This window comes from Sorex fumeus, unplaced genomic scaffold, assembly GCF_029834395.1.
Source record: "Sorex fumeus unplaced genomic scaffold, SorFum_2.1 ptg000111l, whole genome shotgun sequence".
Taxonomy (NCBI): domain Eukaryota; kingdom Metazoa; phylum Chordata; class Mammalia; order Eulipotyphla; family Soricidae; genus Sorex; species Sorex fumeus.
Window position 1 is genome coordinate 9996189 of NW_026606168.1, and position 24956 is coordinate 10021144.

A 24956-nucleotide genomic window follows, 5' to 3' on the forward strand; every position below is an offset into this window, starting at 1 on the left:
AGAAGCAAAATTTGTTGCAGTGATATTCTGGGTGTTTGACTTGGCATCTCTTGGTCTTTCCAGGGAAAACAGAGGCCTATTTGGAAGCCATCAGGAAAAATATTGAATGGTTGAAAAAACACAACAAAAAAGGGAATAAGGAAGGTAAGCATCAGTGTGGTTATAAATTGAGAGCCACAACCGCTTCTTGAAGTCCTTGTTCAAGGTTCCTCCTGTCCAGTCAGGTCAAAGCCTGCACTCAGGCCCAGAGACGGTAGGTGATTCACAGGTGCTCAAGAAATAGGAAGCTCTAGTTCTTCAATTTGGCCTTTTGAGCAAAGGCTGTTCCTTCTCATTTGATTATAGGGAAAAAAAAGTCAAAAGTTCAGTGCTGGAGTGATAGCACAGTGGGTAGGGCGTTTGCCTTGCACGCGGCCAACCCAGGTTTAATTCCCAGCACCCCGTATGGCCTCCAGAGCACTGCCAGGAGTAATTTTGAGTGCATGAGCCAGGAGTAACCCCTGTGCATCGCCGGATGTGACCCAAAAAGAAAAAAAAAAAAGAAAAAAGTGTCAAAGTTTAAAGAATTGCAAGTTGAAGACCTAAGAGCCCATCACTCACCTTCAGTGCTGACTCAGGCTCTTGGAAGCCCCTGAGATGCAGTGCCCGGCCCAAACTCCTGCTCACATAACCTGTGTCAGCAAAGTTGGGGCCAGGCGTGGCCTCACATAGGCCAGAGAAGAGAGGGCCTGTCTCCACACAGGGACAGAGCCTGCTGGAAGACAGAACACCGGCAGCTGCAGTGGAAAGGTCAATGACTGCAAATGTCCCTTTGTCAAGGAGTCATTAAATTGTAAGACAGAAAGGGAGAAAATGTGTCAGGACCTGGAGCTATTCCATTGCCCTGGAACCCAGCAGGACTGTGCAGGGACCTGCACATTAGGCCGGGAAGGTGGTCACAACCACAAAGAAGGAAGCAGAGTCGGGTTAAGAACAGAGCTTTCCAGGGGGCAGAGCCATAGGACAGCCAGTAGACTAGTTACCTTGCATGTGGCTGGCCGGGGTTCAATCTCCGGGCTTCTCCTATGGTGCTCTGAGCTCTGCCAGGAGTGATTTCTGACTGTAGACCCAGGAGTAAACTCTGAGCACTGTTGGGTGTAGCCCAAAAATTAAAAAAGAAATGGGTAAAGAAAAACTGGAGGTCGGTGGACAATAGGAGAATCCTGCATTCAGCTACTTTCTCAGGGGTCTTTCACCTCTCGTTTTATTTTAAAGAAATTGAAACTGAAAATTCTGGAGAGTGCAACATTTGTGCACCTCATGCAAAAGGAGTCAGCTGGGGGCAATGAATCAAAGAAAGATTTAGACTCAACTCAATAGATTAGCGAACAGATTATTTAGTCATAGCAAAGCTGTGAATTAGTGTTGGGTCCCGTTCTCTTCTGGTCTCCAGGAAGTGAGGGGGGATTGAAACACACTCTCCCAAAGAGTCCCCAGAACTTGAAGTTCTAGGGATCAAAATCAGGGCTTTTGCATGCAAAGTGTGGATTTCATCTCTTTAAACCATCTCCCCAGCCCTAAAATTTCAGTGTGTTTGTGTGTGTGTGTGTGTGTGTGCGCACGCGTGTGTGTGTGTGTATGTTCCCAGAGACGGAGCCCAGGGCTTCACATGTGCAAGATAAATGCCCCAATGCTCCTTCTTTCCAAGCCAACCTTGGGGTCATCTCCCAAAGCCTTAGGGATTTCCAGGACTTATAGTGGCTTCAGCAGTGTGGGCAGAAAAACTTAACTATCAGCTTTGATCTAATCTTAAGCCTCTGACCTACTACCCTCTGTTTGCCTGGGACCTGGTTGACCCAAATCTCCTTCTAAGTCCAGAAAAAGGCAGTTCCAGAGGATGTGATAAAAATCCTTTGCTGCCTTAAGAAAGATAGTGAAGAGTCAGAGTGATAGAACAGTGGTTAGGGCACTCGCCTTGCTCAATGCCGACCCAGGTTGGTTCATTGGCACCCTATATGGTCCATGGATCCCTGCCAGCAGTGATCTTAAAGCAGAGTCAGGAGGAAGCCTGAGCATGTCCACATTTGGCCCCAAAACAACAATTATAAAAGATAGTAAAGCTGGACCTTGGTTCTTTCAGGCCTGACCACCTTAGAACCTTAGAAAACCTTAAGCCTTGTAAACAGGCTTCTGCCTTGTGTCTGCTGGGAGTCAGCTGGGACAGAGCGGGCTGGAACTCCAGCTTTCTTGCACTGCACACATGGCTCTGTCGGAAAGATGCCCTTGTTTCATTTCAATGGCAAAATAGTTTTCTGTTTCCAATCAAATCGACCTCTTCACATCAGCTCTCAGGACTCTGCCCTTGGTTTCACCCCAAGGTGCCAACCCCATGGCAGTGCCCAGAGGCACCTCAGAAAACCCTCAGGTCTCAGTGCACACAGTATATCGGCTTGAGTTTGTTACATGCCATGAGAAAGGCCAAGTTGAAACCCCACCACAGCTAGCCAGGTACTTACTGAGACTTTGATCTGTGCCAGGAAGATGCTTGGCACTCAATACCCTCGGGCCCTAGAGCAATGACTCAGCTCTGGGGTTCAGAACCCAACTCTGCTCTTCTCAGTCCCGACTCTTCCTCTTTGAAATGAAGTTTCATGTGTTTTGGGTGAGGCGACACTCTCTAGTGCTGGCTGCAAAGTTCACTCTCACCCTCACACTTGAACCACCAGAATTAGCATGCCCTCTGGGTAGATTGGCATGAGCTCTCTGCCCACTTAGCTCTGCTCATCCCGAAACCCCCATGAGTTTGGAGGAGGCCAAGGACTGGGGCTAATTGGGTTCAGATTCTCTCCAGGTGAGCTGAGAGGTAGCCCGCGGGGGTGTGGGCCTTAGAGCGCCTCTCTTCTTTTCTCTTTTCCTGACAGAATTATAGGAGGCATGGCTTGGTTCCAGGAACTGCCAGCAGTCAAAATGAACCCCAACACCCTGTCCCCAAAGAAATCAACCACTGGAAACTCACAGTACAGAGAGGGGACCCCAAGAAGTGTAGGGAGTGGGAGGCCTAGACATCCTATGGGGCATAAACTCCAGTACCTCCTCCTTAGGGCATCTTGTAGGCAGCCCTTCAGTATGGTATCTGGGGCCAAGAGAGATGCTAGAGCAAAGGTGGCGCACATATACGCTCCTTGAAAAGCGCGGCCTTGGGTTTCCTCTTAACTCGGTACTCAGGGTCACTCCTGGTGGCGCTTGAGGTAGCATATGCGGTGCCAGGGCTCAAACCCAGGTCATCATGTGCAAATCAAGCACCTTCCCCCCCCCCCCCCCCCCCGTTCTATCTCTGACTCCTAAGGATTATTTTTAAGCCTCAAAATGATGCCACAGAGGCTGGAGAGAGAGAGCACAGTTTCCGGTTAAGATGCATGCAACAGATGAAATGTGGTTTTATCCGCCACAGCGTTAACTTCCCCAGGCGTTGCTCTGGAGGCACCAGGGAGCAGCCCACACATTCAGCTGCCGATCTGGCTGACTGAGAGTTGCCCCAGGCCCCCTGCGTTTAGTTGGAAGCCTTCCGCAAAGAAAGATGCTACAAGCAGCCTTCTTTCTCAATATCTGGGTTTTTCTTTTCATTTTCTTTTTTGAGGGTGTCACACCTGGGGACTGGAGCTTCTCCTAGCAGCGCTTGGGAACCATGCAGTGCCAATGACAGGGATTGGGGAGGTCCTGAAAGCAAGCATGTGCTCAGCTCTGTTTGGGTCATCTTCCCACCTTATTGAATGCCTGTTTTGGGGGGCAGTTTGATGGTTAGGAGAAAGAGCGTTGGTGCCATTGGGAATTGAACCCAGGGCCTCAACACACAAGCCAAGTGCTCTTCCATGGAAAGTTTTTCTGAAGTAGGACTGAGGTAGTATAAAGAGGTTGTGATTTGGCCTTTGAGTCCACGCACATCATTCAAATCTCATGAAAATAAAGCAAGTTCTTAATTAGGGAAAGAAAAGTGGGTTGTCCTTAGCAACAGGGGCATCAATCATATAAGAAGGTTTGGAAGTTTTGTTCACAACTTTGACTGCCTGTGATCACATGTCCTGGACCAGCAGCATCAGCACCTCTTGAGAGCTTGTTTAAACTGTCAGCTGTAGGAGGCCGGAGTGATAATACAGCTGGTAGGGCACTTGCCTTGCACATGGCCAACCCAGGCTCAATCCCCAGCATCTCCTCTGGTTTCCTCTGGAAGGGATCCCTGAGTGCGGTTAGGAGTAACCCCTGAGCATAGGCGGGTGTGGCCCCAAACCAAAATAATGTCAACTGTAGGCCAGGGATGCAGCTTCACTGAGAAGAATGGCCTGGCATGTACAAAGCTTGGGTTTAGAGTCAGAGCAATTGTACAGCAGCTATGGCGCTTGACTGGCACGCAGCCAACCCAAGTCTGACCTTGATTCAATCCCCAGTCATAAGGTCCTGCAATCCCTGCTAGAAGTGATCCCTGAGCGCAGAGCCAGGAGTAAGCCTTGTGTACTGCCAGGTGTGGCCCAAAAACAAAACAACCAAAAGAAGGAACCCTGGCCTCAATCCCAGCATCACCAAAATAAATTAAGTAATGCAGAATCTGGGTCCCAGATCTACTGAATGAAAAACTTATGTTCTGATCATGAAATTTTGCAAAGCCCTGAGAGGGGCACTCGTCACCTGAATAACTCCCAAGGGCTGCGATGAACGGATAACAGTGTCACCCGTATAAATATGATTTGATACCGCAAAGTACCACACAAACACCAGGAACTAAAACACTGTTGATCACGGAGCTGATGGTCATCCTTAGAATGATCTTTCCTTAGAGTCTTTCTTGATCTTGGCTCCTCATACGATAATGCTCTTTTCCAGGTTATGACCTTTCTAAAATGAGGGACTTCATCAACCAGCAAGCGGACGTGTACGTGGAGAAAGGCATCCTGGACCAAGAGGAGGCCGACGCCATCAAGCGCATTTATAGCAGCCTGTAAAAAGGGGCCAACGATCCCACAGGCTTCCCACTGCTTCAGAAAACATAACCACCTAGCTTCCACACTTCTGATTCTGTGACAAAGTGATTTTCACCCAAGGGTTAGTAGAAAGTGCTGCATTTCCAGTAGCTAAACTCTTAGCAGCGGCTCGACCATAGCTTCCTTACCACAAAACCTCTCTGAAAAGTAAAGTTGTATATAAGCTGAGATTGTCTAGCTGCCTTTTCTCCCCGCGGATTTTTGCATTTCAGTCAGGGATATGTTGCTTTTGACTTTTTTTTTAGGGGGGGAGGGTGAAGGAAGTTGGGGGACACACCCAACATACTCAATTACTACTCCTGGCATTGCTCAGGGACCAGAGGGGTGTTGGGAATCAAACCCGGGTTGACCAAGTGCAAGGCAAACACTCTACTCAATATATTATCACTCCAGTCCCCAGGGATAAGAATTTAAGAATATTGGACTGAATTTAAGATTGGGTAAGGCAGCATTTTGGGCAACCTAAACTGGATTTGATCCAAGTCAATGCTTTCTAACAGAGCAAGAAGGGCCATCACTAAGTAAGAAATCAAGATACAAATCATCCCTTTCCCTGTGAACCAATCACAAGCTTCTGGTCCCTGTAGACCAGAAGTGCCACCAAGTGCACACACACACACACACACACACACACACACACACACACATTCCCCTTTCTCAGCCGCTGCCTCAAACAAAGCCCTGGAAACCACACACAATAGCCCAGGTGCTCTCCTGGCTTTGGAGCCAGAGAGACAGTCCAGTGGGTAGACACTTCCCTTGCACTTGTCTGACCTAGATTTGATTCACAGCACAGCATAATGTCTGCCTCATACCAGTGATCCCTGAGTGCAAAGCCAGGAGTAAGCTCTGAGTACCACTGGGTGTGGACCTGCTAAAAAAAATTTTTTAATGGCATTTAAAACTGACATAACGGAGCTGGAGAGACAGTGCAGGAGGTAAGGCATTTGCCTTGCGTGCAGCTGTGCCGGTCACTTCCCTGGGTCCTATCCCCGGTCTTCTGAATACCACCAGGAGTTACTCCTAAACACTGAGTTGAGGAATAGTCTGTCAATCAGCTGGACATGGCCCAACAAACCGTCTCCCTCAAAATGGTGTCTCAAACCTACAGAAAAGTACACAGTACATGCTTTTTCCATTCAGTAGATTACCACCAAGCACTCACACCCACTCCCCCTTCCAGACCACTGCCTCAAGAGAAGTACTGGAAACCACACACAGCAGCCCAGGCACTCTTGAAACACTGACACGTTCTCAGCCCTCCACATGCTTTAGACACTTGTGGTATAAACCCACGCCTGTCTCTGTGTGTTCACTTGGAAAACCACAAAAAAAGAACATAATGCTTCGTGGATTAGCCGCCACTCCTTCAGTCTTGGGATGTTGGTCTTGAACACTTCCACCTTTGGTATGTCACTGGCAGGTGAAGCTTTAGAAACACTACAGAGAAGTGAAAGGGCTGTTGCTCACCTGTCGGAACACCTGCTTCCTTTCTCTACGCTTGCCAAAACCCAAACCAAAGCCTGACACGCAAACACTAAACTCACAAATGTGCCAAAGCAGCCAGGTATTGCTGGGGGGCAGGGAGGGAACCGAAACACCCGTGGTCTCATCACACTGGCCAGGGGCTGGGGCAGCAAGCGCAGGGCTGGAGCACATGCTTTGCATACAGGAGGCCCATGTACTGTCCCCAACACTGCCTGGTCCCCTGAGCACAGGGAGAAGTGGCTCCCGAGAATAGCCAGGGGTGGTCCCCAAAGCAAAAACTAGAATACATTTAAAATGACTTGCCAAGGGGGGCGTTCCAGTCCGTCCTTCACGCCCTACCGAGGTCACCAGTTGCCCCCCATGAGCGGCTCTCCAGCACAGCCACAGCCCCAGAAGCACAAGGACTTAATGCAGAACCCAGCAGCTTGGAGCAGGAAAGTGAAAGGACTATGCGTTAATCCAGGCCATCATGTCTGGCCGGAGGGGAAAGGGTGTTGGTCCCTTCCGCCCTCCTCCCTCTGGAAAGAAAGATGGCAGCCGCATGGGAGCCTTGTGGACAGCAGGTATGAGCCAGGGGTGTGGGGGCGACTAAAACCTCATGGGAAGGGGGGCGTTCCGGTCCGTCCTTCATGCCCTACCGAGGTCACCAGTTGCCCCCCGCGAGCGGCTCTCCAGCACGGCCACGGTCCCAGAAGCACAAGGACTTAATGCAGAACCCGGCAGCTTGGAGCAGAAAAGTGAACAGACTGCGTTAATCCAGGCCATCATGTCTGGCCGGAGGGGAAAGGGTGTTGCCCCAGTCGCCTTCTCCTCTCTGGAAAGAAAGATGGCGGCCGCATGGGAGCCTTGTGGACAGCAGGTATGAGCCGGGGGTGTGGGGGCGACTAAAACCTCATGGGAAGGGAGGCGTTTCGGTCCGCCCTTCACGCCCTACCAAGGCCACCAGTTGCCCCCCACGAGCGGCTCTCCAGCAAGGCCACGACTCCAGAGCACAGAAACCAATTTCTTAACTATCTGACTTTCAGTAGAAATACTTCCAGGGTCAATAAGTAAAATAGCAGAAATCCAAAACCAACATTTAATTCTTGAACCCAGCTGTAGAAAGCAAATCACTTCACAATGCTTTTTCAGCATGTCTGATTGGGGGGGGGGGGGGTAAACTCTAAATAATAGTGGTGAATCTTTTATTGAAACAATGAATCTAATCAAAGCAGATAGAGTGTTAACTAGAATTCATCTGCCCCACAGGGACTGGGAGGGGTGGGGGGTGGGGTTTTATTGGGGTTCTTCATGGTAAAAAATAAGTATTGGTAAAGGGAAATGTGTTTGATATTTGCATGACTGAGACCTAAACCTGAAAGCTTTGTAACCTTTCCCACGGTGATTCAATAAATAAATAAATAAATAAATAATAAAAAATAAAAAAATAAAATAAAATGACTTGCCAAGGGGCTGGAGCAATAGCACAGCGGGTAGGACATTTGCCTTGCACGTGTCCAACCCAGGTTCGATTCCCAGCATCCCAGATGGTCCCCTGAGCACCGCCAGGAGTGATTCCTGAGTGCATGAACCAGGAGTAACCCCTGTGCATTGCTGGGTGTGACCCAAAAAAGAAAAAAAAAACCTAAAATGACTTGCCAAGACACAGGCTGTTTTAATGACACCTTTGATATCATGTCGACTCTGCTTCATCCACATTTGTGTTCCCAAGAGACTGCTTCCACATCAGAGAGAAAATGGTTGCCACCCAGCCATCCTATCCACTCATTTTTTCGAGTTTTACTATCCAGCATTTTTCACAACTAAAAATGTAGGGCATTGGAGAGACTGAATAGCAGGTAGGGCATCTGCTTGCACATGGCTAACCAGGTTCAATCCCTAGCACCCCCTATAGTATCCCAAACAGCCCGAGGAGTGATCCCTGAGCTCAGAGCCAGGAGTAAGCTGGCCCTGACTATTACTGGGTGTTACATACGTACATACACACACACACACACACACACACACACACACGCACATGATTGTATTTAAGGAGCTTATTAAGGCTTTTAGAGCACATTGATAGTCATCAGCTCCTACCGAGCACCAAAAGGGAAGTCATGTGACCTATTTTATCAATGAGAAAACTGGGTTCATAGGCACAGGACATGCACCAACACATCTGGTATAGAAGTGGTGAAGCTGGGATTGCACCCTAGGTTTCCTATCTCTGTACTTACTGCCACCTCAGAGCTGCTCTGAATGAGGATAGACTCAAGAACACTAGCACAGTTCAACCACAGCATGACAAATTCAAAGGGGCTTTTTTTGGTGGGGGGGGGGGGCAGGAGAGGAAGTTGTTTCTTATTTTTGGACACACCCAGCAATGCTCAGGCTTCACTCCTGGTAGTGCTAAGGGGACCATATTTGGACCAGGTGATTGAATCCAGGTCAGCAGTATACAAGGCAACAACCCTACCCACTATACTATCTCCCAGCTCTGAAATTCAGCATTATTAAAATGCCTTGAATATGTGGGGTGAGATATTTTAGCTACAAATAGCACAGAGACACTTTAGACATAAAAACTCAGAAAAAATATTTCTTCAATTTGGAGCTGATGTCTTTTGAATAGTACTTTTGGATTTATGTCTTTTGAATTGCTCTCAGTTCTGATGATTTTATATTTTAAATAGCATGTGAAGTCTTAAAAAATATATCCTAGTTCCCCATAGAGGCCTGAGCCTTTTCCAGTATACACAGCCAGGTTCCATTCCCAGCATCTCATCTGGTCCCCTGAGTACAGCGAGGATAATTCCTGAATGCTGAGCATCTCCCTGTGTGACCCCCAAACACAAGCAACAACAGCAAAAATAACCTGAGCTATTATGAGTAGGAGGGGGAAATACAAGCATTATGTACTCTCTGGACAAACAATTCAAGGCCAAGGATGACAGCTATCACTTCCCATCTGTGCCCTAAGGTCATCCCTTGCCTCAGCGTAGAATCTCTGCCTGCTGGTGCCACAAACTCTAGCAGTTATACTATGGGCATTTGTTTCTGTTTCATGAAGAATGGAGAACCAAGATGGGAGAAGGAAAGGAGGAAGAGTGGGGGGGGGGGGGGAAGGAGGAAAACAAAAGTACTTTGTCCCATAGAAAGCAGACACTTTTGGGGACATAAGTGAGTAAAGATAAATATGGGAACTTATTTATTTGGGGGGGAGGGCACATCAGGCAGTGCTCAGGTTTTTACTCCTGGCTCTATACTCAGTGATCACTCCTGGTGGGGCACCAGGGACCATGTGGGGTGTCAGGGACTGAACACAGGCAGCCATATGCAAGGCAAGTGCCCTATCTCTGGTACCATATTTATTTATATGAAATCTTATAGACGTATTTAACCTCATGCCTACACAGAAATCAAGACCAAAGGATGTATTTAAGTAACTTAAGTATAAATAGTAAGATACTTCTTCATGTTTATTACTGTAACATACATATAATAAAACAATTCAAATTATATGAGTTAAAAACCAAATCCTCAATTCAAATGAGCAGTGATTACAGAACACTATACAGTGATTTATCAATGAATTCTAAACTAGAAATCACCAATGTGTCAGATTATGATATTGTTTTATTGCTTCTTTTGATCGATTCCATGTTTCAATCATATCTGAGCCATATTAGCTCAAATGTGAAAATGCCAAGCTATATGGTTACTGTAACAAATTAGCTTTTGATTATTGAAACTTTTCAAAACTGCAATTATAATAAAAATCAGTAAACTATTTAATAGTAGTTTAAAAACATAATCCCATTCATTGGAAAAAACCGAAGCTCTAATATGAAAACATAGTTTATTTTCTTGTTCAGACTTTTGTAGTTTATTTTTACAAAATAGCAGACAAAATTTGGTTCTTCATATTAATACAGAATAGGTAATACATATCGAAATATATATATATAGCACTTATGTAGATAAAAACAAGAGCAAAGTCTACACTTCAACAGCAACTGTGTTCTCACAGAATTAGCATTTCTCAAGAGATAAACATCACTTTCAGCTTCAATATGTAAATAGTCTGATGTTGATGTCAGCTAGTATTTACAAAAGCTAGTCTAAAAACTACTGCCACCTCCAAAGTGCCATGCCATAATAGACTAAAAGGACAGACAGCCAGAGTGAACTGAACACACGTCAGCATCAGTGCAAGTGCTATAGGTCAAACATAATTGTCATTTAAAAATGGGCTCGATGACAATCCAAAAGGGATGCTTGGAATCTTCAGTTGTTCCTTCCAACAGCCTTTAAATCCAGGTTAGCTCGCACCCCCTGATCATCAATTATGATATAGGGAAGCTGCATATGGACTTTCTTCCTCTCTGAAAAACAGAAATACAGCTTAAGTCACTGTTCCAAACTTTGTTCAGTAAATAAACACAGGGCCCAGAAGAATCAAGCAGTGGCTTAGAGTACCTGCTTTGCAACCTTGGAAGTATCTGGTCATAAGTTCGATTCCCCAGTGTCCCACATGTATCAGGTTTGTTTGTGTGTTTGTTTGGTAGCCATGCCCAGCTATGCTCAGGGGATGACTCCCAGCTCCGTGCTCAGGGATCACTCCTGATGGTGCAAAAGGAACTATATGTGGTGCTGAGGAATGAAACCTGCATCTCTTGCCTAGGAGACAAGAGCCATCACCTCTGCACTATCTCTGCAGTCCTAAAATAGAATGTTTAAAGCAAAAGAAAATTTGTCCAAGAACACCTTAGAAATAATTTATCCAGAAGGCAGAGCAATCATACAGCAGGTAGGCCTGCATACCTTGCATGCAGCTGACCCGGTTTGCATCTCTCAGCATCCCTTGGAGTCCCCCAAGCTCGTCAGCAGTGATTCCAGAGCAGGAGTAACCCCTGAGGATCTCTAAGTGTGACCCAAAAACCTGTAACACTGGTCGCATCGTCCTCCCGTTGTTCACTGATTTGCTTGAGTGGGCACCAATCATGTCTCGTGAGACCTGTTACTGTTTTTGGCATTTTGGATACACCACAGGGAGCTTGCGAGGCTCTGCCATGAGGGTGGGATAATCTCGGTAGCTTGCTGGCTCTCCAAGAAGGATGAAGGAATCAAACCTGGGTCAGCCATGTACAAGGCAAATGCCCTACCTGCTGTGCTATCGCTCCAGCCCACCCAAAAACCTAAAAATAAAAAAAATTAAAATTAAAGAATAAAAAGAAAAGAAGTAATTTATTCAGGTGTTGAGGTGCTTGCTCTGAAGACTGAGATTTGATCCCCAGGACCACAGAGCCCCTGAGAAACAATGGACCTCACGAGTCCCACCAGAGTGGCCATAGTGGCCCCCAAGCAGTACCAGGAGTGGCCTTTATACAACAGTCATTTTCAGTACCTCACACCAACCTGCTTCCCCCCACCTTTTTTTTTTTTGCTTTTTTTGGGTCACAGCCGGCAATACACAGGGATTATACTGGCTCATGCACTCAAAAGTTACTCCTGGAAGTGCTCAGGAGATCATATGGGATGCTGGGACTCGAACCCAGGCCAGATGCACACAAGGCAAACACCCTACCCGCTGTGCTATGGCTCCAACCCCTGCTTTTCCCCCTTTTACCTGCTCTCTTCTTTTAGTTTCTTGGCTGCCTGTGTTGATAACTTGATCTGTAGATCCAGTCTCTGCAGGAAGTCTTGTGCTGACACTTCCTCCGGCTGCACAGGCTGGATACTGGATTCGGGGGGACTAGGGGGAGACAGATCCTCATCCTCGGCCACCACGGGCACCTCTTCATGCGAGACACTATCAACAGTTTCATTTTCTGGAGAATCGATTGAGTTGAGTCCATTAAAAAACAAAGGCTTCTCTGATATGACTGGTATGTTCAAAGTTTTCTTCAGGAATATACAGTCATTGGTAAACAGTTTATTTGCCCTTTTAATCTGCTCCATCTAAAATACAAAGAAAAGGAAACACAGAGTTACATATAAATAAAACTGGAATTAGATCTCATTACACAACCTCCAACTAAAAATACTCACAAGCAAAACGTGTACATTTGAGTTTAGTCTTGTTCCCAAACACCCCCCCAAGATATTTCAAGCCATAGTAGGAAATTGTCTCCCAATTTAAAAAAAAGAAAACACTCATTTTCCCACAGTTTCTTATTTCTCCTTCCAAGTAACTTTCACCAACATAAGCAATCTTAAATTGTCTGAGTTAAAAAATACAGAATTCTAAGCACTTAATTGATTCCATACTTAAAATTTTTTTTCTATAATCAGATTTAAAACAAACAAACAAATCAAAAAAAGACCTTACCAGTGCTGCTATTTCACTTTTGGGGTACTTCAAGAGAATTGGGTTTGGGGAACACAACAGCTGCAGGATAAGGTCACGAAGGATTTGGGAATGTTGCCAGTCTGGGCATGCAGACAAGGGCAGGGGCCTCTCAGCGTGCATGTGTGAGATCCTGGGTTCAGTGCCCAGCACCGTAAGGGTGCACCCTCTGCAGCGATTTTACTAGCAGACTTCACTGAGAAGGCGAGTTCTGGTTTTGATTCTTCTGACTTCACATGGGCCTTGAAGAAAGGGTGGAAGTGGAACAGCAGAGGAAGTGGGTGGGGAGGCATCTTTTTTTTTGAGGGGGGCACTTTGAGAATCAAAGTTCCTGTCTTTCACCCATCAGAGGAGGTATCTGAAGACCCACTTCACAAATCACGTTCACAGATCATTACGGAATCATCACCCAAAGGCAGCATTTAGCCCAGGTCTCCAAAACCTCAGGTTTGGTTACAATCTGTGGATGTTTCCTCCGAGCCCAGAGCTGGAGATGGGAGGCGAGGGTAAAGGTGGAAAGGCATGAATACACACTGGCCTCTCCCCTTCAAGCCATCTTGCATTCAACGGAGGTGTCTCCTCTCCCTTTAACAAAGAGCTCAGTGCCCAAGCTGGCTCGTGCAGGCGGGACTCAAAACCCAGGCTGGTTCTGGGCCTGGGCATCTCAGCATATTCTCCTGTGCTCTGGGTGCCTCCTAGGAGCTCCGCCACCCTGCCCGGAACTCTTAAGTTTTCTCCAGGAGGTTTGATCTCCCCTGAACCTCCTCTCTTGTGAGTACGTAAGTCAGACAGTAGTGCCACAGCAAAGCACACAGGCTTGGAAGCCTTACACAACAGGTTCCAAATCCCAGCTCACCCAGCACAAACCATGTGAACATGAGTTTGGTTATCTGGTGGCAAACGGGCATTAACCACCCTGCACAGGGCTGGATTCACCCTTCACTGGAAGGATTAACTGAGTGTGATGGGCCAGCTTGCTATTGCCTCGAACTCTGCCTAGCTTTTACTGCCTAGCATCCACTTCCTGCACCTCTCTCAGTGAAGTGGGTCCTAAGGCACAGAGCTTTTGGAGCACAGGATAGCCCAGCCCTGAGAGAATCCCAGAGCCCTGGATCCTTGGTGTCAGCCCCATCCCACAGCCATTCCAGGATGCAAAGGAGACTTGGGGTCTGGAACGGACAGGTCCTCTTCACGGCTGGCAAGCACTCTGTCACCTCATGAAACCGGAAAAAAGCCACCAGGGAGCAGAGCAACTGGACCTCTGCTTTTGTTTTGGGTTTTTTTGGTTTGTTTCTGGACCACAACCAGAAATGCTCAGGGGTTACTCCCTGGCAGTGCTCGGGGGATGAAACCCTAGTCAGCCACGTGCAAGGCAAGCACCCTACTGCTTGTGCTAGCTCTTCAGCCTGCAACTAGACCTCTGAATCCCACAAAACCCAAAGCTGGAGCACCCCAAGACCTTCTAGGCCCATGGACCAATAAACTCCCAGGTTATATCCAACCAGGTTTTATCCAACCAATCTGAGTTAAGATTTTCTGCCCCTTGTCAGTAAAAACACCCTCATTGCTCCAGTGCTCATGGTACACTTCCTGGTAGCTCCTGCTTTCTGGAAATAATGAAGAAGTAAAATGCCAGGAACCTGGCTGCAGAGACAGGCTTGGAAATATAAGGAGTCAATGGAATTGCTTCAGAACAAGACAAGAACTTTCTATAGTTCCTTTGGGTCTAACAAAGATCTTGTATGTTCCAGGCACTTAGGAAGGAAAAGTTGGCAGTGCTAGGGGGAGAGGCAGGGGGCCTCCAAGGCCTCACCAGCAATGCCGGGGGGCAGGTGGTACTGGGGATCAAGCTCAAGTAGAGAACAGGTGCCCTCACTCTTGCACTATCTCACCCAGCCCTAAACTGGTTTATTGTTTGAAGGCAAACGACTTCAATCTTAATTTGTTCATCTTCGCAAACAATAGCTAGAACCAACTAGACAGGTTTCAAACTGTTACCAGTAAGAAATCAACACGAACAAAAAGCACCTCTGTGTGTGTGTGTACATACACACACACACCAGTGGGGAGAAGAAGGTGGGGGGCGTCCCACAATGGCCCAGAGCAGGACCAAAAAAAGGCTTTGGCTAAAGGACTTAAAGGAGCAAGCTCCAGTCCTGAGAGACTGTCCCTAGGATAGCAATGTAAGGACTTTGGGTTTTATTTCAAGGTGACAAGAAACCCCGTGGGGAATGAGGGAAGGTAGTGACAAGTTCTGGTTATAGTCAGTCTGGCAGCTTTGTGGAAAACGGGTTGGCAAGACAAGACTTTGGCTAAAGCCCAGGGAGGATGGAGCAAGCTCCAAAACCCAAATGTGAAGGAAACAGCAATGGCATGGCCAGAGGCCCGAGCCGCTCCCAAGCAGCGCGCTGAAGGCTTACTGGGCTCCAGGAAGGTTTAGACTTTTTAATCTGAAATACATGGGTCTCATGTTCTGCAAAATTCACCTCCCATGAAACTTGGAAAAGCCATCATCCACCCTGAGAAGAGCCAGGAAATTCCACACCTGCCCTCTGCTCTGACGCGTCCTACCCTACTCACCCTAACAGAAAGGGCGTCGGCAGCCTCGGTTTCCTGTGGGGAAAGGAGATGGGGGAGGGTGAACGGTCGAATGCTCCCACTTCCAGAATCTCAGCTCTGAGCCATGTGAGCCCGGACACCATCTGGTCTCTGAGATTCAGGTCCCAAGCAAGTGAGGGCTGAAAGGAGGAGACCGTTGCTGAGGGAGGGGGCGGAGGGCGGCCTTGCAGGCAGGAGGTCTGGGTCTTGTCCCAGGAACCTTCCTCGTCCCTCAGATGAGTAGGAGACTGGCAGGCTGGTCAAAGCCGGCTGGAAGGAGTATCATCAACTTCATGCCTTACTGAACTCTCCTGTGACAACATCCTGGTGAGTTCACTCTGAAGTGAACCCCCAAAACATGCCCCTACAAAACATCCACAGCAGCGCTGGGCAAGGCCAAGATCTCTCCCCAAGGGCCAGTTTGGTCAGCCTTGTCAGGACCCCACACCCCACCCACACCCCCACCCCCGCCAAAGGCAAGGTTCCTGATAGCCTTCCCTCCTTCTCCCGCACTTCAAACAAAAATGACAGACCCTCCCCAAAACGTTTCAAGATGACTAACACTAACACAGGAGCAGATGCCTCACAGGGATTCCACCCAGACACGGGAAAGTGTCAGGTCAGACCCTCTCGAGCTGTTGAGCTGTCGCGGGGCATGAGGAGCCCCCCACAGCCACATGCTGATGAAGAGATTTCTCTCTTCACCTCAGAAGAATAGAGACCCTTTGCGGGCTAGAGAGATAGTACAGCGGGTGGGGTGCTTGCCTTGCACGTGGCTGACTGGGTTCGAGTTCCGGCATACCCATATGGTCCCCGGAGCCCCACCAGGAGTGATCCCTGAGCTCTGCTGTGTGGGCCAAATCTCCTCCTCCCAAAGAATATAAGAGGGGCGGGAGCAATAGCACAGCGGGTAGGGCGTTTGCCTTGCACGTAGCCGACCTAGGTTCGATTCTCAGCATCCCATATGGTCCCCCAGCACCGCCAGGAGTAATTCCTGAGTGCATGAACCAGGAATAACTCCTGTGCATCGCTGGGTGTGGCCCAAAAAGCAAAAAAAAAAAAAAACAAAAAAACAAAAAACAAAATAAGAATATAAGACCCTTTAGTGGTAGAGACCAGGGTGTAGATCTGTGTGTGGCAGGGGCTGGAGCAGGAAGGGTGGGACTGAGGGGGCAGGGCCGAGGGACCTTCTCAGGCATTGGGAGCTGTCCTAAACCTCGACTGTGCTTGTGGGGTTGCATAACTCTGTTCCTTCACCGAAGTCTTTAAATCGTTACATTAAACACAATTGAAATTCCTTGTGTGCACATTATAAACCAAAAGAGCAGCTGTGTGGATAGGCTTGCTTTCTTTGTTGAAGGCACACACACGGCAGTGGTCGAGGAAACTCCCAACAGTGCTCAGGAGACTGGGTGGTGCTGAGGACCACACGAGAATGTCTCCCCAACACTGAAGCAAGTGTTCCAGCTCTCTGGCCTACCTCCTCAGCCTACTGGAGGGGAAGGGAGGACAGGGAAAGGGAGGGGAGGAATGGGGAGGGCAGGGGAGGAACAGGGAGGAACAGGGAGGGGAGGGACAGACAATGGCCGAGTTAGTATAGCAGGTAAGATACTTGCTTTGCAACCAGCTGATGCAGGTTCAATCCCCAGCACCACATATGTTCCCCCAAGCCCCACTAGGAGTGACCCCTAAGCACAGAGCCAGGTGGAAGCCTGGAGCACTATCAGTCGTCCACCCTCCCCGGCAAAATGACCCCAATTTTGTTGAGGGATTGTGTGCGTGTGCATGTGTGTGTTTGGGGCGTTCACAGCACCCAGTGGTGCTCAGGGCTTACTCCTGGTTCTGTGCTCACGGATTACTCCTGGCATGGCTCAGGGGACTATGTAGCACCAGGGATCAAACCAGGTGTGCTGAGTGCAAGGCAAGTGCCTTAACCTCTCTATTACCTCTCGAGCTCTGGATTTGAGGGCCATCTGGCTGCAACATCTATCACCCCACTGATCGTCAGGGTTGATTGGGCTGATCTGGCTGGCTAGGCGGGTGTCCCCTTCCTCCCTCACCGCTCCATGTGCGTCCCTCCCGAAGCTGTACACTCGGTCGAAGAGGACGGCCTTCCCCGATAGAGACGGACCGGTCTTCGGTCTTCGGTCGAGGGTATACGAGTAGCTGCGCTCCCCTGCTAGAACCTCCAACAAGCTCTCAAGGTCTTCTCGAGCTCTATTTCATTTTGATCTTTAGGACTGACTGCACTGTAGCACTGTCCTCCCGTTGTTCACCGATTTGCTCGAGCGGGCCCAGTAACATTGTGAGACTTGTTACTGTGTTTGGCCTATCTGTCACGCAGAGCTTGCCAGGCTTTGCCGTGCGGGTGAGATACTCTCGGTAGGCTGCCGGGCTCTCCGAGAGGGGCGGAGGAATCGAACACAGGTTGGCTCCGTTGGCTGCATGCAAGGCAAACACCCTATCCACTGTGCTCCAGCCCAAGATAGACTAATGCATTTCAAAAATAGTTTTAGAACAGAATCTTGAAACATTTGATTTTAACCACTGTTAAAAAGAAAATGGTAGGGGCCAAAGTGATAGTACAGCATTTGCCTTGCATGTGACTGACCCAGGTTTGGTCCCCAGGACCGCTGTGTTCCTCCAAGCACTGCCAGGGATAATTCCTGAGTGCAGAGCCAGGAGTAACCTCTGAGCATCTCTGGTATGACTCAAAAAGCCAAAAAAAAAAAATGACAGCACCCAAATGGTAGCACTTGTGCCCAATATATGGTGACAGGGATCGAACCTGCATCAGCTGGTGCAATGAGAGTGCCTTATCTGCTATACTATCAATCCAGTCCACTTAGGACTTTTAAGATGGCAATAATGCTTCCACCTTTTCTTGGCAAGGTCAGCAAGGTGACTTCATTTTTTTCCTTTGTCTTTTTCTTTATTTTTTTTTTGGGGGGGGCACATCCATTTGTGCTCAGGTCTTATTCCTGGCTCTGTGCTGAGGGATCACGACTAGCAGGGTGCAGGGAACCAGGTGAGATGCCGGGGATCAAACTGGGGTTGACCCAGCACAAGACAAGTTCATTACCTGCTGTATTATCTCTAATCTAGTACAGTGACTTCTTTGAAGGAAACTGGTTTTTTTTTTCTTTTTGGGGGGAGGGGGGCTTTTGGAGTCACATCCGGCAATACTCGGGGGTTACTTCTGGCTCTGCATGCAGGAATCACCCCTGGTGGTGTTTAGGGGACCATATGGGATGCCAGGGATCAAACCTAGGTTGGCCACATGCAAGGCAAAAGCCCTACCCCCTGTACTATCGCTCCAGAGAAGTGTTAAGAAAGGACTGGGGTTCACAGCTCCTTGCGTGAGAAGACCCTGGGAACAATGCTGGAAGGAAAGTGTGTGCAGGCAGCTGGCAGCAGGCAGTGGGCTGTGTGACCTTCAGGGTAGGGTGGGGAGGCCAGGCAAGCTGCCAGAGAAAGGCCAAGAGACAAAACCGTTGACCGCTGATGCACTTAAGAGGGACAGGGCACAGCCTCCTCCTCACTTTCAGTTTCTACACTATTTGCTGGATGTCTTTCAGCGTTTCCAAAACAGAAAGTTAAAGTTCACTGCCTGGAGCTGTTCAGCTGCTTCCACAGGCCTGACCGGGGTGGACAGGGAGTGGGGTGGGCACACAGCACAAAGAGCGACTCACCTGAAACCTGGCTGGGGAAGGGCACATGCAGGAATCCTGTAGCTCCCGAAAGTTCAGCCCAAACAGCTGCACTTCCCAGACCCCCTTCCTCCAGTGCCTTACGCTCTGGGAGAGAGGGTCCCCTCTAAACCCCCCTTTAACTGAGCACAAGGCCACTGAAGAGAGGGCGGGAGAGGCAAAGACACCACAAAAACCACAGCAGGAAGTCTTCTTCCTGGTGGATTCCAAGACAGTTGCCAATTTGGTTTCAGTTTGAGCCAAGCAGTCTGCACCCCTTCCCCCCACTCTCCCCAGGGTGGGGGCCCTGTGCTCCCAGGGCCCAGGCAACTCCAGAGTCTGACAGTCTCCTACTGACTGGCTGTCCTTGTGGATTACAAGCATAGGACATGGGGGTGGGGGAAGGGCCTCAGCTCCTGCTCTGCAACAGAGGTTATACGCAGATGAATCACACCAGCTACCCACCCTTCTCAAGGCTCAAAAGAGGGAAAGTACAATCTTGGGGCCAGAGTGATAGTACAGTGGGGAGGGCCTTTGCCTTGCATGTGGCTGACCCAGGTTCGATCCCCAGCATCCCATATGGTCCCCAAGCACCGCCAGAAGTAATTTCTGATTGCAGAGCCAGGAGGAACCCATGAGCATTGCCGGGTGTGACCCAAAAAGCATAAAATAAATAAATAAATCCAAACAAGTACCATCTGTAGCTCCAGCATCTAGCATAGGACCGCAAACCAAGAACAATAAAAATTATCCCCGACCCCAAAAAAAGTTAGTGAAGGCCAGTTATAATTAACTATGAATGACTTACAGTTGATCATCAGGATATTTCTTTAAGGGTGGCCAGAGTGTAGACTTTGCATGCAGAAACTCCCAATTCCATCCCTAGCACCACAAGATGCCCTGAGTACCGCCAGGGCACCCAAAAAAGGGGGGCAGTAAGACCAGTAAGCTTAGGGACTCTGTCCTAGGCTGATTCTTCATTTGCAGGTACACTGCCTTTGGTATCTAAATCTCCTACCTCTCATCTCCTGCTCTTTAAACTACATAGCTATAAGCAATAAATGACCTTGGCTGTCAACATTAGCAAGGCCACTCACTAAACTTCTTTCTGCCAAGGGCAAGAAACCACTTTTGTGCCAATTTAGCACCCGCAGAGATATCTCCATTTGCGGGAGTGAATCCAGTGAGTATCTGCAGGTGTTCGCTGATGGGACACTCGCTTCACTGCTTCACCTTCACTGTTCTGTACAAGCTGTGGGAGTCCCAAGTAATTTCAGCAACCAGGGGCCGGGGTGTGACTCAGTGATACAGCGCATGCTTCGTAGGTAGGAAGCCCTTGATTCAATCCCTTCACTTGGAGTAAAGTAAAGTAAAGGCCCTCCCGTTGATCATCAATTTGCTCGAGCGGGCCCAGTAACGTCTCCATTGGAGACTTTGTTGTTACTGTGTTTGGCATATCGAATATGTCACGGGGAGCTTGCCAGGCTCTGCTGTGCGGGCAAGATACTCTTGGTAGCTTGCCGGGCTCTCCGAGAGGGGCGGAGGAATCGAACTCGGGTCGGCCATGTTGGCTGCGTGCAAGGCAAACGCCCTACCGCTGTGCTATTGCTCCAGCCCTTCACTTGGAGAGAGAAAAAAAAATCACTACAGTACAGGACCCAAAGTATATGATCTCTATGTAGATATGTAATGACTCTTAAGAGAGTTAGAGTCTCTCCCCAAGGAACACTGGGTAATTTCTGCTTGAAGCTGTGATTGGTATCTAGTGGGCAGATATCAGAGATGCTTCTAAACATCCCAAGCTCCAGGATAAACCCCCCAGGACAGAGATGTATCTGGTCCATAATTTTATTAGTGCTAAGGCTGAGAACTCCAGTCCTCAGCCATTTGTAACTATATATAGTTCCCAATTAATTATACTTGAGCCTAACATCTCAAAAGCAAGTATACTTGTTTCGCTTTCTGTTTTCAATTAAATTTAGGGACAGTATGAGGGATGGAAGGAACTACTGTCTTCTCAACCCCTGTAAAAATAACAAGAGGAGATCTTGTGCCAATGAGGATGGTGGGGCCCAATACCAGCTCAATAAAGAGCCACAAAGTTCCAGGGGAGTAAGTGACACAGACAGTTAGCTAAACCGCACCTTCCTTCAAAAGCGAGTTTTCAAGAAAAGTCATAAAACCCCCAACTTAACACTTTCTTGAAAAGAACTGATATGGTTATAAGCAACTATAGAGGTGAAAAAGGCACTAGAAATTATTTGCTCAGTGATGGAGATGTAAAGAAAACAGATGTTTAGGAGCTATAAGCAAGTCAAGTCGCTCAATAGCAGATGGTGGTGATGGCACAGACCAGGGTAAGGGGCTGGGAATTCTTGGGATACCACTTCCAAGAATTATTATGGATTCCCAGACCAGTCCCTCTGGCCTGGTGGGGTAGATGCAGACAGACCAGACAGCAAAGATCCTCTTTCCATAAGCAAGATGCTAAGAGAGCGCTTGATAAATTTAGAATAAAAATACGGGGAATGGGAGCCGGAGAGATGGTACAGTGAGTGGGGCGCTTGCTTAGCATGCGGCCAACCTGGGCTCACCCCCCAGCATCCCATATGATCCCTGAGCCCACCAGGAGTGACTCCTGAACACAGAAATAATCCCTGAGCATCGCTGATATGGCCCAGAAACAAAAGCAAAAAATAGGAATGGGATGGAGCTGGGGAGACAGCACTGGGGTTAGATATTGGGGAGCCTGTTTGATTCTTGGCATCACATTGCATCCTCCTGCCCCCCCCCCCCCATTGCCAAGCAGGTCCCTGGTGGCTCCCAAGCACTGCCAAGGTGGCCCTGGTGGTCCCTAGTTATACAGCACATCATGTCCTTGGTCAGAGTACTGGTCCTGCCTGGTTAACCAAGGCCCCTGAGCCCAGCCTGTTACTAAAATAAGGACTGAAATCTGAAATCCTGTCTAGAGCAAAGCAAACGCTTTTTCAGCGTAGTGTGTTCATTCAAGGTGACCTAAATAAATAAGCACTAAGCTTCCTTCCATCTTTCCATCTGTAAAAAAGATCAATACCTACCTCCTAGGCTTCTTGGGAAAACCAAACTGAGTAAGAACAGGGTGGAACACGACAAACCTAATTCCGAGCCCACTTGCAGGCATTCGGCAGGAACAGCTACTGATTTCCCAGATTGGCTTTCCTGCCCCGGGTCAAAGCCCCTGGGCGACATTTACTGTAACAGGGCTGTGGCCACTGTTCACGGTTGGAAACTCACAAACTCCCAGGGGCACTGTGATGCCAGTATACTCCTCACTGGCCTCACAATGTTTTAAAGGACGAAAGGAGCTGCCAGGTGACCGGACCCACAGATTCCAGCTCAAATATGCAAAGGAGACGACTACTAAGACTGTCTGAGTGGAGGAGCCCGAGAGAGAAAGATCCAGATAAGCTCCTGGGAAAGAACGCTGGAAACCGAGCGGGAACTGCCGTTCAAAAAAGGCCATCGCACAGCTCGGGGTTAATGATAAGCAGTTTTAATGAGGCGGTCTGCTCCCTCTTGGTTTCCATGTTCTTCCCGGCGGTGTAATGCAAGAGGCCCAGGACACACTTATAAATTGATAACGCAGCTCTCCAGCTCCCCAGACCACACTCTGGGGCTGCTGCTTAGCGACAGGTGTCACATTCCCAGTTTCCCCGTGAGCCCTTCTTTCCCCTTTCCCTTCTAAGTAAGGGCGCAGAATCGACAGACCCATCAGGAAACGGGGCATCACTTGGGACTCATCTGGGCGCTTGTTTACCCGGAGAATCGTCTTTCCCCGCTCAAGTCCGCACCTTCCAGTATCTAGCGGTTCAGATGGGGGAGGCGGCGCGGGGGAGCCGCAGCAGCGGGTGAACTTGGCCTCCCGGCGCAGAGTGCCAGCTCCCCCGTCCTCCGCCTTCCCCCCTCCCTCCACATCCCCGGCAGGCACAACCTGCCGGGACGGGCCTCCGCGCCAACGCCGCAGCCCGCGCTTCTCTGCACCCCAGTCTCCCCGCGCCCTTCCCGAAGCCCTGCGCCTCCCCGCGCCCCTCCGCGCCCTCCCCGCGCCCTCCCGTTCCCGCACCTCCGCGCGCCCTCCCCGCCCCACGTCGCCCAGTGTCTCCCCGCGCCTCCCCGCCCCGCGCTCTCCCGTTCCCGCGCCCGCCCCGCGCCTGCCCGCCGCGCGCGCGCGCGCTCACCGTGACTCCGTACTTGAGCGCGATGCCCTGCAGCGTGTCGCCGGCGCGGACGCGGTGCTCCACCTGGCGCTCGATGACGCCCGCGCCCAGCGGCGCCCGCACGCTGGCCGTGCTGCCGTACGAGCGGGTCTTGGTGCGGGCCAGGCGCAGCGACAGCTCGGCCTCCTCCGACTCGGAGCCCGAGCGCGAGCGCGGCCCTTCCCGCAGGGCCCGCGCGGGCGAGGACTCAGCCATGGGATCCAGCGGCGGCCGTCGCGGGGCGGAGCTCGCCGGGGGGTGGCGCCTCCTCCTCCTCCTCCTCCTCCTCCTCCTCCTCCTCCTCCTCGTCCTCGTCTGCCTCCGGCGCGGCCTCGGCCTCCGCCGCTCCTTCCTGCTCACTGCGGCTGCAGACTGCCGCGCGCGGGGGGCGGCGGGCGGGAGACCCGTGCGGGCAGCTGCGGGCCGGGCATGGCCGGCGTCTGTCTCCTGCGGGTGCCGCCTTCCCCCGCCTCACCTGCAAGGCCGAGAGCGAAAGGACTTTCCGCAGCTGCCGCCGGGGCCCTGCAAGGTGCAGGGAGCGGCTCAGAGGGGCCAGTCCTGCACGGGGCGCGGTGCCCGGGACTGGAACCTTGCAGCGTACCTACACGGTACCTGAAGCCCTGCCCCGACCCCCGCAAAACTCCCCAGCCAAGCTTGGCCTGTTACGGATTGCATCCCCCCTCCCCGCCCCACCTACCCCCTTGCTCAGACCTTTCCAAGCTCCCTCTAGGCCAAGTTTACTACACCGCGCCAGCCAGGTTGCCCCGATGCTGACCTCAGAGGCCACGTCACAAAAAAAAATTAACACCTTTCAATACGCACAACTTATCTAGGCTCAACTCAGCGACCGGAGGTTCAGTCCTTTCAACACACACCCGGCGGGTACAAACTTCCCGAGGCCTCTCGGTGACCTCAAACTCATTCTTCGCCCGTCTGGTTCGCTAGCTCCAGCCCCTGCTCCAGGCTCCTGGCTCGCTATTTGGAATTTGCTGTCAGCATCTTTTTTATTATTATTATTTTTTGGTTTGCTTTCTCCTCTATCCCCTTTTGTTTTGTTCTTGAGCCACACCCGGCAATGCTGAGGGGCCGGGGGTGGGTGTTTACTCCTGGCTCTGCACGCCAAAATGATTCCTGACTGTGCTGGGAACCATATGGGATGCTGGGGGTGGAACGCTGGGTGGCCGCGTTCAAAGCAAGAGCCCTACCCGCTGTACTGTATCTCCAGCCCCCACCCCCATCAGTTTCCTCTCTGATACCCTGATACTACAAGTACTCCGCGGGTTCTCACGAGACCCACTCCTACAGCGTGGCTAGATCTAGGATCTCGAGCAGGCAGACTCTGATGTACTTTGGACAGCTCTCCAGGGGCAGGTACCCGATAGGAGGACAGGAGACAGGAAGTTTGATTCATTGGCTGAAGCTGGGGGATGTGGCTGTGCTGGACAGAGGCAACGTGTGGGTTAGGAGCAGCTGGGTCCCTCATTGCCAGCGGGGAGGGCGTTTGCCTTGCACTAGGACGACCAGGCTTGATCCTTGACATCCCGTATCCGTCCCCTGAGCGATGCCAGGAGTAATTCCTGAGTGCAGCGCCAGGTGTAACCCC

At 49.9% G+C, this 24956-nt stretch overlaps 2 protein-coding genes across 3 annotated transcripts in view; one reads left to right on the forward strand and one right to left on the reverse strand.

The window, feature by feature from the left end:
* The window catches only part of SCG3 (secretogranin III), a 42412-nt gene extending 37232 nt beyond the window's left edge, over window positions 1-5180 (forward strand). For both annotated transcript variants that reach the window (XM_056135365.1, XM_056135364.1), the window contains exons 11-12: window positions 64-144; window positions 4855-5180. In XM_056135365.1, the coding sequence (XP_055991340.1) occupies window positions 64-144; window positions 4855-4973 (200 nt within the window). In that variant the 3' untranslated portion in view covers window positions 4974-5180. The remainder of the gene's footprint in view (window positions 1-63; window positions 145-4854) is intronic.
* A 5142-nt stretch (window positions 5181-10322) lies between these two features.
* Window positions 10323-23828, reverse strand: LYSMD2 (LysM domain containing 2). The gene is made up of 3 exons (XM_056135423.1): window positions 23336-23828; window positions 12112-12443; window positions 10323-10867 (listed from the first exon to the last, which is right to left on the reverse strand). Exons 1-3 carry the CDS (start codon window positions 23567-23569, stop codon window positions 10825-10827), a joined length of 609 nt encoding a protein of 202 aa, XP_055991398.1. The 5' UTR covers window positions 23570-23828; the 3' UTR covers window positions 10323-10824.
* Between the last annotated feature and the right edge of the window lie 1128 nt (window positions 23829-24956).